This window comes from Euleptes europaea, chromosome 11 (genome assembly GCF_029931775.1).
Source record: "Euleptes europaea isolate rEulEur1 chromosome 11, rEulEur1.hap1, whole genome shotgun sequence".
NCBI classification, from domain to species: Eukaryota; Metazoa; Chordata; class Lepidosauria; order Squamata; family Sphaerodactylidae; genus Euleptes; species Euleptes europaea.
Genome location: NC_079322.1, coordinates 68,622,293 through 68,640,135, shown reverse-complemented (window position 1 = coordinate 68,640,135; position 17,843 = coordinate 68,622,293). Strand labels below are relative to the sequence as shown.

The 17,843-nt window shown below is 41.6% G+C and overlaps 1 protein-coding gene across 1 annotated transcript in view; it reads right to left on the bottom strand.

Annotated features, from left to right (window-relative positions):
* The window catches only part of PTPRN2 (protein tyrosine phosphatase receptor type N2), a 674,076-nt gene that overhangs the window by 86,554 nt on the left and 569,679 nt on the right, over positions 1 to 17,843 (bottom strand). Inside the window, exon 14 of the mRNA XM_056857125.1 lies at positions 16,489 to 16,683. Within this exon, the coding sequence (XP_056713103.1) occupies positions 16,489 to 16,683 (195 nt within the window). The remainder of the gene's footprint in view (positions 1 to 16,488; positions 16,684 to 17,843) is intronic.

Sequence of the window (17,843 nt, the reverse complement as noted above, 5' to 3'; positions counted from 1 at the left end):
CTGCAACTGAAAAATAGCAATGGCTGAAACAGACATCTGCTATGGATCCAGAGGGCCACAAGCTTAGAGGATGGCTCGTGGCACAACTATGCACTGTTTCTGATGCAAGATTTTGATCTTCCCATAATTTATGTTGGCTAGATTGAATGCCATTCCATCAGGCGAGCTATTGCGTCATTTAAACAAGGTGCCGTGTTCTGAGCGAGTGTATCAACGGTGTTCTGGTCAAACAGATGCTCTCCAATATTCTCTATTCAGCTGTGACCTGCACAGTGTGGTAAGAGATAAATGTATAAAACCTTTTATCCAGGACTCTAAGGTGTGAATTGGATAATTTGAGATTTCTTTTAGCAGGGGTGGATTTTAATATTACATTGGCAGTTGCCAAGATTTTCCCCCAGTTGATTAAGATTAAAAATTAATTCTATATTGTTTATACAGAGATATGCATATAAATATATTTTCCTTTCTTTTAGTGTTACTCTTAGTGTGACACTGTTCAGAGCCGAACTGGCTTTATGAGCAGTATCGTTAATGTAAACATTTTCCCATGAGAAAAAAAACCAGACACCTCTCCAGAATACAAATTTCACAACTGCTTTCAATGTGAGTGGTGACACGCACACACAAAAATGGATACATGGCAACCAAATACAAAAAAGTATGTGACAAGAGAGACGTGGGCATAGTAGTTAGTCTATTAGTTGAGAGGTAGAAGATTCATTGGTTCTTGTAGGTTATCCGGGGTGTGTAACCGTGGTCTTGGAATTTTCTTTCCTGACGTTTCGCCAGCAACTGTGGCAGGCATCTTCAGAGTAGTAACACTGAAGGACAGTGTCTCTCAGTGTCAAGGGTGTAGGAAGAGTAATATATAGTCAGAAAGGGGTTGGGTTTGAGCTGAGTATTGTCCTGCAAAAGTATTGTCCTGTAAGTATCAAGATAATGTGCTAATGAGGGTATGGTATGTTAATATGGAACCATTGTATCCTGAAGTGATCTGTTAATGTGTGTAATCCAAAACTAATCTGTATGGCTATTGTTGAATGTTGTCTTTGTCTGGAGGTTTTTCAGGGCAGGAAGCCAAGCCTTATTCATTCTTAAACTCTCCTCTTTTCTGTTAAAGTTGTGCTGATGTTTATGAATTTCAATGGCTTCTCTGTGCAATCTGACAAAATAGTTGGTAGAATTGTCCAGTCTTTCAGTGTCTTGGAATAAGACCCTGTGTCCTGTTTGTGTCAGTCCATGTTCAGCCACTGCTGATTTCTCAGGTTGGCCAAGTCTGCAGTATCTTTCATGTTCTTTTATCCTTGTTTGTATGCTGCGTTTTGTGGTCCCGATGTAAACTTCTCCACAGCTGCAAGGTATACGATATACTCCTGCAGAGGTGAGGGGGTCTCTTTTGTCTTTTGCTGATCGTAGCATTTGTTGTATTTTCTTGGTGGGTTTAAACACTGTTTGTAGGTTATGTTTTTTCAAAAGTTTCTCCATCCTATCAGTGACTCCTTTAATAAATGGCAAGAATACCTTTCCTATGGGAGACTGTTTTTCTTGAGTTTTCTGATTTTTGTTTGGTTCAATGGCCCTTCTGATTTCATTCTTGGAGTAGCCGTTTGCTAGCAGTGCGTGATTTAGATGGTTAGTTTCTTCCTTGAGAAACTGTGGTTCACAGATCCGTCTTGCACGGTCCATTAATGTTTTGATTATTCCTTTTTTCTGTCGGGGGTGGTGGTTGGAGTTTTTGTGTAAGTAGCGATCTGTGTGAGTTGGTTTCCGGTAGACCTTGTGACCTAACTGAAGGTTTGATTTACGGATGACAAGGGTATCAAGAAATGGGAGTTTACCCTCAATTTCCTTTTCCATGGTAAACTGAATGTTTGGATGGATATTATTAAGATGGTTTAGAAAGTCCATTAATTTTTCTTCACCATGGCTCCAAATGGTAAATGTATCATCTACGAACCTGAGCCTTCGACAATATTTAGAAGATTCATGTTTAGAGCATCACTTAGCTAAGAAACCCATCTGGATGGCTTTGGGAAAGTCACTATCTTTGCCAGAACTATTGCATGAGGCTGTAGCAAGTAAATAAACAATCCCTTGTGTACCACCTTGAACTCCTCGAAGGAAGGACAAAAATTTTAAAAATGCAACAAAGAGGTGTTGATTGGGAATCTAGAAAATGGCCTTAAAATGCCAGATATGGTTCCATCTCTTACGCTGAGCAGATCCATCTCTGCCAAATCCCTGTATCTGAGGCTGTGTCAAATGCCTATTAATGCTGCTTTAAGCTTCTGGAAGGAAGGCCAAGATACAGATATTATTAAAATACACACATGAACGCATGAAGCTGCCTTATACTGAATTAGACTTTTGGTTCATCAAGATCAGTATTGTCTACTCAGACTGGCAGTGGCTCTCCGGGGTCTCAGGCAGGAGTCTTTCACATCACCAACTGCCAGATCCTTTAACTGGAGATGCCACGAATTGAACCTGGGACCTTCTGCATGCCAAGCAGATGCTCTACCACTGAGCCACAATCCCTTTCAATACAGCATATACAGGACAATCATTTTAATACTCGATGTATTTCAAGGAAAGGTATCAAAAGTGCAGCTTTGTAAGAGAGCCATGCTTTGTGCTGAATCTTCTGTTGAAGTTTAAACACTGTCAAGATGGTTGCTGAAATGGAACAAGCTGGCTTGCTCTACGTAGTCATTTTGATAACATGTAAATACATGTGCATGTAACAAGGTATGCATACAGGATGTGGGCAAGACAGAATGGAACCATTAATGAATGGATGCAAATTTGACTAATTCAAAAGGCACTGAGCACCAGAGGAGCTCTCCTGTCCCCCCACTGGCACTAAATAAAAGGTAAATCACTTGGATCTCATTCCCTGTCCTCCCCTTCCTCCCACTCCAAAGGTTCATACATGGCAACAAAATGACCTTATTTTGCATTATTCTGAAACCAATCCTTAAAGGTAGGTTTGGCTGACAATCACTCTGATACACAGAAAACTAACAGAGTGCAGAAAAGTTTACACATATGGACATGAGGTGCCAGGTGTGCAAAAGCCAGCTACGGGGAGCCCGGCATTGCATGCCTAGACTGTCACACAGCAAGTACAATGGCATCCATACAATCTACGGCTGTCCCTACGGTTCATCAGAATGGCTTGGGGCAAGTGATTTGCTCCGAGCCATTCAGCGAGTTGAATTTGGTCCTCCCTTCCAAACGCCAACACACTGTTGGGCGCAGTTGGGCACCAAGTACTTTGCTTGGATGGTATGGTAGAAAAGCAGCAGATAAATATTTCCTGTAAACAATACTATTATCCTAGGTATACGCATATATATTGTGAAAGGTATAAAAAGGTATCATAAAACAGAGCTTAGGCAATCATCTCACTAGAATCGTTATTAGCATACATTTTCCCAACAATTCTCCCAAATGCTGGAAGAGCTCACTCAAGTAATTATCGTACATATGATGCAAAGGAGTCCTCAGGCCCTATCATAGGGCCCAGCATTCTAGTTCCCGGAAGGAACCATGTTTAAGCATGTTATAGGGTGAGGAAAGAAACAAAAGCAAGGGACTGCTCAATGCTTCATGAACAGGCTGTTGCATTAATGAAAGAGGTCCCACCTCCTTACCAACATCTACAGTAATCACAGCCCAAGCACTGAAACCACAAATTCAAATTTCTTTCTTCACTGGAATGCAACACTGCAAAAACAATCAGCTTGATCCTTAGTATTTAAGGACGTAAATCGTAAATGTTCACCTTGCTTCTTCCATATACCCTTCAACAGAACCTTTTCCTTGCCAGATTATTTCCTCTGGTTAGAAATTCATAAGTTCAGACGAGCTTTCTTATTGGCGAGATGCAATGCCCTAGACTCAGCAGAGACACAAGGGCGATACAAAAAAAATTATTGCAGAAGAACGAAAATGCCAATTTTGTCCGGATCAGATAGACTCCCTAGCCCACACTGTTCTAGCATGTCCACAAAATATTGCACGAAATATAAATATATCACTCCCTGGATAAAACAGCTAAAGACACTTTCTGAGAAGGGGATATTGCGTTATCTGCTGTCAAATAGATCGGTCCACTGCGGGAGAGATATTGCAACTTTTCTCTTTATAGCGTCAAGGAAAAATTAAATTTCATTTCCCCTTTTTAAAGTGTGAAGTGGTTGATGGATAGCCAATGGCTGTTAAATCTAGAGAAAAGAAAAATTATATTTTAAAAAATCAACTCTGTTCTGCTTGAGAACAATTGACAGCACAGGTACTTTACTTAGGACATCTATTCTCCAGAGAGCCAGCGTGATGTAGTGGTTAAGAGTGGTGGTTTGGAGCAGTGGTCTCTGATCTGGAGAACCGGGTTTGATTCCCCACTCCTCCACAGGAGCGGTGGAGGCTAATCTGGTGAACTGGATTTGTTTCCCCGCTCCTACACATGAAGCCAGCTGGGTGACCTTGGGCGAGTCACACTCTCTCAGCCCCACCCACCTCACAGGGTGTCTGTTGTGGGGAGGGGAAGGGAAGGTGATTGTAAGCTGGTTTGATTCTCCCTTAAGTAGTAGAGAAAGTCAGCATATAAAAACCAAATCTTCTTGTTGTTGTTGTGCGGTATAATGGGATCTGTGTGGATTGGTCCCCTGTCCCACCCGAGGGAGTCACATATGGGCATGCCTGCTCTGCCGCAGGGGGTTCCACGCAAGATCCCTGTGGCCTTTTCCAGTTCATTATTTTTCTTTTACCTCTTTTCCATTTGGAAACAAAAGAAAAGCAATGTTAAACACAATGAAAATTGTATTAGAAAGCCATTTCTTTAGCATGAAAAAGCCACAAATAAGAGGAAAGGCTATGTTTTATGGAGGCAGCTGCTAACACATTAACTAAACAATGCATTGTGTGAGCTAAGTGTACAAATAATCCCTTCCTTTCAGTTTTACTGGCTGCTGAAAATACATTTTTTTAATTAACTCCAATTACTTAACTGAAAAAAAGTTGACTGGCATGAAAGAGAAGCTCCCTCAAACTCAAATCTTTTGCTTAAACCACATAATATGTTACTTTCAAATTTAAGACACAGTGGGTTTATAATCTATGTGCTTATGTGGTGACATGACAGATTTAAATGTTATGATCCCACACAGAGGCAGCCAAGAGAACCCTTCCAAATGGGAGAAGCTCCCCGCAACAGACAGATTGTTGTCCTGTATTATTCTACTGCCCACCCCCATCAGAAAAGCCAATATCCTGCATGTCAGCATGGATAAGTGAATCCCGCCCCCACTCTTGAGGCTGCAATCTGAAGGGAACAGTTCTTGCAAATAAATTCCATTGACGTAAACAGGGTTTCCAAGAACCGTACTGAAGATCAGAGAGTAAGAGCTCTGTGCAACTTGTTTATTTTTATTTATTCTTTTTTTAAAAAAAAATTTGCCCGCCCTCCCCGGCCGAGGCCAGGCTCAGGGCGGGACACATCATTTAAAATGTATATCTGCCATAAACATTTAAAAACAACAAAACAACAACATTTTAGCTAAAAACACAGGCAAGTCTTGAGATGGCTCCAATTCTACCAACTTGACCAAGTAGATAGGCAGGCCACCCCCTCAGATGGAATCCAGCATATAATACAGAAGGGGGAGGAATAGGGAGGCCAGCTGATGATAGATCCGTTGCTGCCCCCAACTATAGGCCTAGTGGAATAGCTCTGTCTTACAGGCCCTGCGGAACTCTTCAAGGTCCCACCAGGGCCCTGATGTCACCAGACAGAGCATTCCACGAGGCCGGTGGAATTGGAAGGCTTGTGTGTGCTTTCACCACTTGACTCATTCTGTTTCCCTTATTGTCCAGCTGAACTGGCAACAGCTCTACATTAAACCAAATATAATACTGAATTCAAAATGACAATTAATATTGATGTATGCAATTACACAAATTATAATTATAGTTATAATGCTGGGAAGAACGCCAATTATTCGGACAAATCCCCACAAAGATGGCAGTAGTACTGCTTTTCATCTGCACTTTTAGGCCCTATATACATAAAGACACAAGTATCACCAGCATCTAGGATCACATTAAACCCGCAATTCTTTGATTTTCTCCAGAACAAAATGGGGATCTTACATCCCATTATAACAACAAATAAATATACTTTTATTTTATAGTGTGCATAATTATATTTAAAAACACAGGGCCTAAAATACAGGCTTCCTAAAAAGCACAAAGAATAAATGGTTACAAATATTACTAACACATACACAGTTGATGCTAATACATAAAAAGATCCAAATCTGACCAGACGCGTTTTGCCCTTTTAGAGGCCTTCCTCAGTGGTCATACATACACAATTTCACAGTACACACCCTGACATATACACAAACATTGTTCAAGGTAAGAAAAAATAAAAGCCTTTTATTCTGTGTGGCTTTTGTGTAAAATATGGTTAGTCCATGTGTCTTATAACATGGCTTTTGGCACACACCTTGCGTATAATGTCTAGTGTATCAGGATGTGTGTTACATCAACTAGCGTGAGGATAAAAATGCTATTTGTGCTTTTTAGGAAGCCTGTATTTTAGGCCCTGTGTTTTTAAATATAATTGTGCACACTATGCAATAAAAGTATATTTATTTGTTGTCACACTAGATGGTGTTTAGCTCAACCCCTTTGGTTTCCCCTCAGTTTCAGGTTGAGTTTCTCCCCCCGCCCTTTGTTTCCTTTAGTTGATCTTATATCCCAGACAATCTTTACTCCATATTGTGCTTATCTCCTGCTACACATACTAATGTATATACATACCCAGCAAGGAGCTTTGCAACGGCGCACACATGAACAGCTTCAACCCCCATAAAATATTAATTCATTCGAAAAATATTTGCACCCTGCTGTCAAAGTTAGACAAATGCATGCCGAACATTGGAGATGGTTATTCTAATGGCAAACAATGTTCCAGAAACCTCTTTCAGGCAAAATGCTTTCATCAAAATTATTTTAATAAGAAAGATTTAACAATTTCAACATTAGCCATTAATCCTCTTTCGTTTGAAACTATGCTGATAACCATTTTTGCTTGTCATTCAAATGGTAAGTAATAATTATAGATTTGGGGCTTCCATCCCTGCTTCATTAATACTAAATTGCATAGAAGCCTGAAATGAAGTCAGATATGATACATCTCAAAATGCAATTTCCATAGCTTTCCTTAGTTATGTATAATTAATTACAGAGTTAATAAGAATACGGTATGGAGTTTATTCACCCAGGATACCTTCCTTTATCAAATTCCTTTTGTGCATTTCTTTCTTCCTGAAAATCTGAGTGACAATAAGATCAGAACGGAATGTGTATATTACTGGCAGCAGTATTCGACGGTTTTCAAGTTTGTTTCCTAATGCAGGAATAATGAAGAGGGGGAGGGGAAGATACTTTGCACTTGACTAGTGAGAAGCTCCATTGATTCATTTAAGAAAATTCAAAAGATACACTAAATGTACTTTCAATTTTAAAATAGTGTTATTTTAAGATAAAGCATATTGTTTTGTACTGCACAGAACAAAACATAAAACAGGGAAGTGTCCCCTTAACCTTAAAAAAAAAATCCTCCAACTGATTTTATTTTACCTAAATTCCTAGATCCAAAATTAACTAAAAATTCCGGGTCAGGGTCAGCAACTAGAGGGTCCTGAATTATATCTAGAGCAGGGGTGTCAAACGTGCGGCCCACGGGCTGGATCCGGTCCCTAGAGGGCTTTTATCCGGCCCGCAGAGCAGAGGAACCTAGTCCCTCTTTCCCCCCTCCCCCAGCCTTTTCTGGGCTTCCTGGGGCCTGGCTGGGGAGGGAGTGGGGAAGGCTTCTGCCAGGTCATGCCGAGGCCTTCCCGCAATCGCACTGGGCCATGGGCCCGCTGGCACGCCCGGGAATGGGGTGGAGGCCCTCCTGTGGTCGCACTGGGCCGCAGGGCCATTGGCACACCCGGGGGTGGAGGCCCTCCCGCAGTTGTGCAGGGCCGTGAGGCTGCTGGCGCGCCCGGGGATGGGATGGAGGCACTTTTGCGGTCACACTGGGGCACTAGCGTGTCCGGGTGTGTGGGGGGAAGGCTTTTCTCTTTTCTTCCTCTTTTTCTGTCCCTCTGTCCCTTCTTTCTTTCCCGCTCCTTCCCTCTTTCTTTTTCCCCCTCCCTCTTTCTTGCCTTCTCTCTCTCTCTTTCCCCCTCCCTCCGTTATTTATTTATTTATGTGCGCATGGCCCAGCCCGACCAAGTAACATTTATGTCATATCTGGCCCCCCTAACAAATGAGTTCGACACCCCTGCTCTAGAGTGATGCTTAGCCTCAGGCTGGTTCACAGTATTCCCCCCCCCCAATGCACCCCGTGCCAGACCTAGCTGGCTCGTAGTGGTGTGGGTCCAAAAGGTGATACTGGTCACCTTCCATACCACTGATGGCTGGGAGCCAGACGAGCCCCCACTGTGCACCAGCACCTTCCAGCATGGTGTCGTGGTTAAGAGCAGTGAACTCTGATCTGGAGAACCGGGTTTGGTTCCCCATTCCTCCACATGAGCGGCAGATGCTAATCTGGTGAACTGGATTTGTTTCCCCACTCCTACACATGAAGCCAGCTGGGTGACCTTGGGCTAGTAACAGCTTTCTTAGAGCTCTCTCAGCCCCACCTACCTCACAGGGTATCTGTTGTGGGGAGGAGAAGGTGATTGTAAGCCAGTTTGATTCTTCCTTACGTGGTAGAGAAAGTTGGCATGTAAAAACCAACTCTTCTTCTTATTGTACTGCCCAAAGCAGCTGCTTATGTGTCTTGGCCAGAGAACCAGTCCTGCTTAGCTTATGACTGGGGAATTGATAGCTGCAACAACCATTCGGGGAAGGAATCTTAGCCCATTTACACCCATTTTCTTCTCTAAGTCATAATCTGATAAAATTTGATGCAACCAAAGCTATGAGGTATTTTGACCTTTGGGGATGATTAATGTAGCCTTTGGTTCAAAAGACTAGTACTCTATTTGTCCATCATTCCAAGCAGCTAACAATGAAATGCTTTCAAGAAAGGGGTGAGCAATTTTATCAAGGGAGTACCCTTCTGTAGCACACCTGCGGATTTCTCTCTCAAAGAAAACCCCTTAGCCAACACTTCAACAGCGTTTAACTTAACAGCATTTAACTTTCTCTCTGATAACTGATGTGTTGATTAATAATCCATAAAGTTTCTGCAACCAAACACTAGTTGTTGACGAGTCCTTTTTTAATGAACTGTCAGAAATCTGCACATGTTCGCACTTGGATTATTGGCAGCTGTTCACACCCATCCTTTCCCTTTCTGTAAAGCATCTCTAAGAAGCCTTTTAGCCCCATAAAAATCTTTGCCTGACATCCCCTTCACATTCTAGTTATACTAGCATCCCACCTACCCCTCCAATGTATCTTAATTTAAAGATTTGATTTTTTTTTTTAAAGAGCCGTATTTGGTTCTGTACTGAGCCATGTGTTTAAATTTTTGCCCAGTGAAATCAACTTGACTTAAAGAGCTCAACGTCTGCTGGGTTATACCCAGACTATATGGATGGGGCAAGAGCCAAATCCAATGACCTACTATTGCTTAGCTCAGTAATCTTCTTTACACCCTGTAAGTGGCTTTAAAAAGGTTGATTAGGTCACAGGTTGATTAGGTTTTTGGATCTCAGCAAACAGAATGGCAATACGCTTAAGTCTGGTATTGGTGGTGAGACACATAATACTATCTATGTAAAGTTCAAAAAAGGGTGCAGATAGAAGAAGTTCCAGTGACTGCCACAATCCTAGAACTGCCATCCTCCCAACTTTCGCCACTGGCTGAGCATGTTCCAGAGACATTCAAAGATTTCTCTGTTTGGGTAGGCATTTGGGACCAAAGGAAAACAATTTTCAAATATAGTGGAAAGAAATTTCAGATTTGGGTTACAACTAAAGCTCCTCTATAAACCATGTTTACATTTGGTGCACTATTGGTATTCTTCAAGAGACCACTTTGATTGAACTTAAAAATGTACAGATGCTAGCTTCCCAGTATGAGAGGGAGCTCAAACCTGGAAGGGGAAGTGTTCTGATGATGGGGGGAATGCCCAGCGGTGTGAACTGAAGGGCACAAGCAAAGGGATCTTGGCCCTTTGCTCTCAGCCCATAGATAGACCAATCTGATAGGCACCAATCCAGCCCAGAATATTTTGTGCACTTTTTGTTTTTTTGTTGTTGTATCTTTTACAATTTTGTCTATATTTAAATTGAATCAATATTTTTGTAAACCAGTTTAGGTACCAACTGGGGTAAAAAGTGGGATAAAAATACAAGAGCAACAAGATGATCATTTGAAGTGGTGCACTGATTTAACCAACAAATATATATAGAGAAAATTACATAATTAACCCCCACTGTAAAAAACTGCTTGGGATCTATTCCTATTTGCAAAAGAAAGTAACAAAGAAAAAGAATCTAACACGTAGCCCAAAACACATTTACTCATGAGGAAATGCAACAATTATATAAAACTGAAACCAATTGCAGTGCACTTCTGAAAAACTGGGGAAGCAGAAGATGAAGGACCCCCTTCAATGTTTCGTGGGGCTGAACCCAGATGTCAGCATACCCTTAATTATGGGCTTACTTAATTTTATAATGACTGGCCACACTCCTTGCCCATCAACAGAAATGTTTACTTTAGAAGGAATTGTTCACAGCAATTCTCAATAAGCCTCTGGCCCTTAATTTGAATTCACACTTCTGAGCACACACACAAAAAATGTAGAAAAACAGTTGCTTCCCACAATTAAAAACAAGTAGGGAAATGGTAGTTGTTCAATTTATTGAGCCTCCAAGTTGTCAGCCAAAGCTGCCACTTCCAAATAATAGCAGAAGTCAGTTTCCCTGACAGGTAGATAAGAACAAAGTGTAATTTATTTCCAGGTCTTTCTGCTTGGCTTATCTAGGCACCCACATTAAAATACAATTTCAGACTAATGCATGCATAGAAAAAGTGCCCTTGTTTGGATTCACTATATATTTCTATTTATAGTGACTAACACCCACCCCCATACACACATACTAACGAGGTTTTAATTACTGCTCACTTTATACAGCCTTTTTTCCCTTGGTCTACACCAGGGGTGGGGAACGTCAGGCCCGGGGGCTGTATAAGGCCCGCGAAACCATTTGGTCTGGCCCTTCATGGGTCCTGGCAGATCTCTAGCTCAGAAGGATCTAAGACTGGCTATCCGCCCCCTCCTGCAAACAGGAATAGCCTCTATTCAAGGCTATTTATTTCCACCTTGTAGAAAAGTCATTAGCTATGGAGCTGCCAGGACTGCCCAAGAAACTGTGTTAACCCTTTCCCACCCGGGCTGTGGAGAAACGTATTCCCTCTGTACTATAAGAGGGTTGGGGGTGGAAGAGGTAACAACGGAGGGGTTAAAGGGGGCAGGTCCAGAATGTGCGGGGGCGGGTTCTTGGCCAGTGTGTCCTCATTTCATCCCTGCAGGTGGAGGTAGCAGGAGCCGGCTGTAGAATCCGGCTCCGACCATGCAGAGCAGGAGCAACTCCAACGTGCAGCTGGACGGCAACGCCCGGGGGGTGCAACAGACCATCCTGTACCACCAGGTGGATGAGTGCGCCACCGGTTGGATGCCTGCCTGCTTGCCCACGTGGGGAGGTCATCTGGGCAGCTGCCTGCTTGGGGCTTGGTTGGTACCCCCTCTCCCTTCTGGTTCTTTCCCCCTTTAAGTCCTGCAAAAGATGCGTAGGGCAGGAAAGTGCCGGATCAGGGCGTTACTGGACTGGGCTCCTTCGCCTACAAGCTTTGAGCGGCTTGTCACTCACTCTGTCTTGTGTTTGCTGCCCTGCCTGAATCTCTCTGGCCCAGCTGGGGACGGGCCCAGCTCAAACGTGAGCCGCTGTATGTGGCAGACACTCGGAGCCGTCTCCAGTCTTGCCTCTTGGGTAAATGTTTGACCAAATATAGCAGGCTAATTTTTAAGTTGATAATTTTGTATGGCCCGCGAATGATGTTATAAATATCCAAATGGCCCTTGGCAGAAAAAAGGTTCCCCACCCCTGGTCTACACCATCACATTTTCAAGATTTCCTGCTACAATTTCCATTAAAAAAAGAAGATGCAAGAATATTTGAATATTACAAATTGCAAGCATATTTGAACAGGGTATAGAGTTAGAATACGATACTTTTATTTAACCTGTATTACCAAAGACCTGATATTTTCAATGTTCCGTTTCAAGCTTACAAGTGCTTTTAAGTCTCAAAATATTACAAAAATGAAGGGCCTCAAAAATAGAACAAGTGTCACAAATACGACCTCATACAAATTTATATCAGCTATGAGAACAATGATGCTGCATATAAAATTTCAATATCTTTGGTAAGTAACAAACATTCCAGAGATCCTGGGTGGGCACCTCCATGGATGTGAAAGAATACAGGGTATGCTGTTCATCAGGCAATGATATGGGTGATTTCCCAAGGACACAGAACTGGCGCATTGGTTGGTAGACCAGTCCAGTACTGCTAATTGACTGGTCAAGTGACAGTCTATCATTTGACTATAGTCAAATATTGTCATGAAGCCCAGAGCATAATTGAATTAACAGACAACTTACCTCTTATTTCATTCTAGCTTCACTGATTAGCAAGGGCAAGAATCAGAGCTGTTTGCCCTAGAAGCTGTTAGGGCAAATATAGTAGCATAGGCAAGGCTTCTCCTAATGGCCAACAATCATTAGTCATGTCCAAATGAAGACAAAACAGCCATCGATGGCACGGCTCCCATCCATTATCATTTGAAAATTTGCAATCAGCTACAATTGCCATGCTACTGATGATAGCATCTCTTCTGTTGTTCCGATAAAACTCACGTTTTAAAAGTACTGCAGATGCTCAGATCTTTTACCATTGGTCAAATGCCCAACTCTAGATGGGCAATCTGGTGGGAAGGGCCTAACCATAGGATCAAAGAAGAAAGCTGGACTGGACCCACATTTTCAGAAGGAATGCCACTGAAGCCTGTCTGCAGACCAGGAAGGATAACTCATTCCAAGGAAGAGGCAACAACTCATAAGGATGAGCTGGAGAGAACAGAGGCAACCTGCTACCCATGTTTTGCATGCCATTTCGCTTTGGGACTTGCATTCCACTCCTCTTGAACTCCAATTCAACAAAGAGAACTTCTATACTCATCCACCAGTGCACATGCACACTGATAAAACACTGCAAAAAAGCAATACTGATGTCACTGTGAACAAATGTATAATTAAATCAAGATCCTTCTTGTGTGATGCTTTGCAAGTGCACAGGAGTGCACAGGTACACTGGTAAAGCATCACACTGAAAACATCTTGCGCCAGTTATACACATGATCAAATCAAAGCTGCTTTCTGCAGAGCATTAACAAAGCACTCATGCGGGGGAGAGACGTGCGATTTGAAGGCATGGAAAATTGTGGCAAACTGCAACTAACCGGTCCCTCTGCATACATCTGGAAATTAAAAAAATGGAACAATGGGCATTTCCTGCTGAACTGGTTCCACTTCACAGGACTACACCCAGGGAGAAATTCAGAAGCATCCCTACGAAGACCTGCCTTCGCTCTATGTAATTGTTTTCTACTGGAAAGTGGCAAAGTACACGGGCATGTCATGACCAACTGAGAATGGGCATACAGGAAGAAGAGAGAGGAAAAGACAAAGAGCTAATGCCTGAACATCTATGAAACATACAGCATATCGAAATGCGTTCTGGAGAATGCTCACTTGCCCCTTTAAATACAACGTGACTCGTCCATCCAAAACAATAAAGCTCCTCTTACATGGCCTTGCAAAGAATACTGGAAATTTCTACCACTGGATAAAACGCCATCTGTTCAACTGTGCATTTCGATACTTCTTGGTAAGCTACAGAAACATTTTCGATTTTGACCTCTTTTCAAAAGTTGTTATTACTGGCTTGTAATAAGAGTAGGTATTTTGTCTGCTATTTCCTTTTTCACACAGATCAAGAGATACAGACTAAGAAGTCCTTGAATTATGGATATTTGCTTTGTCTGGAATCAATAGCTTTAACTCTACCACCTCCACACACAGACATTTTCCCTTGTAGTTCTAATTCCCAAGATGCTGCATCATTTCATCAGTCCTTCTTTGAAACCTTACTATGTGACGCACAACAAATGTATGTGTTATGCATTGCTAATATTCTTCATTTATTCTTTATTCATTAATATTATAATTTATTTGTTCTTTATTCACTAATATTCTTTGTTTGCCATTGTGATTTAAACATTAGACAGCTAATTACTTCTCATAGCGTGGATAAGAAAGTAAATGACTACTCAGAAAAAAAATTCTAGTTCTGAGATGACTTCAGTAGAATTGTAGGCAACAAAAGGTACAGTATTTTATCTATAAATCACAAAACTATGGAGTTATTTCCAACCAGAACGGCAATACTTGGATTCAATTTAAGCCTTGCTTAAATCACTTTTATAGTCAAATTGACACAGGCAGCAACTTAGCTTACCACTAACTTGAAACTGTGATTAAGTTAAATTCTTAACATACACAAAATACCATTTAAATAAAGGTAAAGGTCCCCTGTGCAAGCACCGGGTCATTCCTGACCCATGGGGTGACGTCACATCCTGACGTTTCCAAGGCAGACTTTGTTTACGGGGTGGTTTGCCAGTGCCTTCCCCAGTCATCTTCCCTTTACCCCCAGCAAGCTGGGTACTCATTTTACCGACCTCGGAAGGATGGAAGGCTGAGTCAACCTTGAGCCGGCTACCTGAAACCAACTTCCGTTGGGATCAAACTCAGGTCGTGAGCAGAGCTTTGGACTGCAGTACTGCAGCTTAACACTCTGCGCCACGGGGCTCCTAAATACCATTTATAGAGCAGCAATTTTCTCTTATGAAGTTTATTCTACCCCCCTGCCCACTGCCCAAAACATTTTGAAACAAGAAACAGGAAGGTGGGAAAATGAATAGAGAAAGAAACAGGAAGGCAAAGAAAATAAAGGAAAGAAGAAGCAACAGCTGCTTAAAATTGCACTGTAAGGAGACATGCTCTGAGGGAAGTGGCTGTTCCTCTGGTGGAGGAAGTCTTCAAACCTTGCTGAGCAGAGAAGTATAGAGCTCAATTTAAGTTAATAAAATGCCTTTCACTAGTCAAATAATCAGTGCCATGGTATATCCATAAAACATAAGGTACCAAAGATTGTTAAAAGTGTAGTCATCTTTTTATATCCCTTTTTATCCAGATTTTTTTCAGAAAACCCATCAGCCAATCTGCACAAAAACTTGTTCCACACTGCACAAAATGTGTTAAGCTGCATGTTAGAATAAGCCACACCCCAGACACAGGAAAGCATCTGAAAGTTCTCAGCAGTCATTTAACTACACAAAAAGATGGGGTCAGGCAGCAAACAGGACTTAGACCTGTACCTTTTCTTCCCTATGGCAAATCTTGAACACATATAACACAAAACCAGGTAACCAGTTTTGATTTTGGTGTTTTAAGAATCTTGATATTTTTTTTTACATCCCTGTATGGGGCTGGCACCCAAAGCTTTGTAACTGGGTGTTAAAGTATCTCATTCATGGTCCTATTTTCCTCTCCAATGATGACTGAGCAAATCCAGAGGGACTTTTGTCAACCAATGAATAACTACAGCCAGTCCCCACACATTCATTCCTTGGACAGAGAAGAAGGAATTTCAATTAGGCTTCTCTTTTCAGAAATTAACCACTGATTTTGGAAGCCTACTTGATTACTCATAAGAAAATTTTGCAGCTTTCAAATAAACATGGCTAGAGCCAAGATGCCAATGTTCAGATGCAGTTAAAGAAAGTTTTGACCACAGAGCTGACACTTCCTATCTATTCCAACAAGAAGCTGCTTTAAAATGTCAATGTTTTATTACATTTATACAGTTCTTACAATATGCATCATAAAAAACAAGTATGTGAAGGACAGGTCCATCAACAGGTACCAGCCTTGCTGACTAAAAGGTAGCCTAAACATTTCACAGGCAGTAAACCTCTGGATATCAAGGTTAGAAGGCAACATTAGGAGAAGGTCTTGGCCTCTATGCCCTGTTTGTTGGTCCTCCTGGGTGACTGGTTTGGCCACCGGATGCAATAGCATAATGGATTAGATGGACCACTGGTCTGCTCTTACGTTCTTATAATCCGAACAGTAAACCAGTAAATTTGTTACTTTATAAAAGAGACACCACACAAAGTGTTAAATACGTGTACTGGTTTTTAAAATAATATTTTTCCATATTAGTATTTTCATGGTTTTTTTTAGAAAAATGCAACGTGAGCTGTCACTGTATCACTCGCATTTCAGATGAGAAACTGCAGGTAAGTTGAATTCATCAATGTGCAGTAAAGAAAAGCTGCCTTACCAATATCATGTGACCAGTGGAGATGTCCATGTTAGACTGGACCGGTTCTTCACACCAGGATGACGTGCTGCTCCGTGCAGAAGGACTCGGGATGGGCCCATCACTGAACTGAGAAGATATGCTATTGATACGAGAATTATGCAGAGGCTCGGAGTGATCCGATGATTTTACTGACATACGCTGACGGCACAGCTCCTAGGAGACAGAGAGAGAGAGAGAGACAAGGAGAGAACAGCGTAGGATTAAGGCCCAGCATTTAAGGAATACATCTGCTAATATATGCAGTGAACACACATGGATTCCAATCCTACACATAAATGCACTTCTGTTACTCCCCCTGAAATCTATGCTTACATTGATTTTTATTTTAAAAAACTTGCGTTTGCAAAAAAAAAACAACTTCAAACCAGCATTTTAACTTAGCCTTATGCAAGTACTTCTGGGAAGGAAAATCCTGAAAGACAAATAACTTTTTATATTACTCCTTACTTAACTCCACACTTTATGATACTACTAAAATTAACACCATTGTAAAGACAGCAAAAACAAGCTCTTAGCTTGAATATGTAAGAACGGCAGACAAGGAAACAAACAGCTTCTCTGATAATGGACTGTGGCCAATGGGCAATTACACTTTTCTTCTGTTAGTTGGAGCAATGGCCTTATACCTCGATGGCTGGCAGAGCTGGGGAGGGCAGGGTAAAAGTGCAATAAAATAAATAATTGTGGCATAAACATTCAACAGAAAATTGGCCTCTCATGCAATAAGAGTTGTTAGCAGAAGGGGGGGGGGAGCCAGCCAGCCTATACAATATAACTTCTCCACTTCCAGTTCAATGGCTTAAAGGACAGCCAACTGTACTCAATATACAATGGCTGATTTACATAGAAACATGGAATAAATCTTCACAAAATTCATTAATAACATCTATTTTTAAAAATCCTATGGTGTTCAAGCCACAATGTAAGGCATACCAGCCCAAACTTGGGCACTCAAAGCGATATATATGGCTCAGTTGCACATTTGTAATCTATTATGTTAACAAGTACTAAGTTACTTGCCCTGAGCTAACAAAAATAAATTTAAAGAAGAGTTAATACTGCCAACAAATTCAGCAACAAAGAACTATAATTCAGGGATGATTTTAGCATTCTTCAATGAGTTTTAAAGAGTTTAATTTTACTATTTGTCCCGTGATTGGTCAGGGAGCATCTGATGTTCTAGGCACTGCTGAAGCCAAGAAGGTATGGATGGATCCAATCAGTTCCTGGGCAGGATACCCTGGGACTTGTTCCGAGCTTTCCAAAGATCATCACGTGACAAATATATGACTCTGTGGTTTTATTTTTCAATC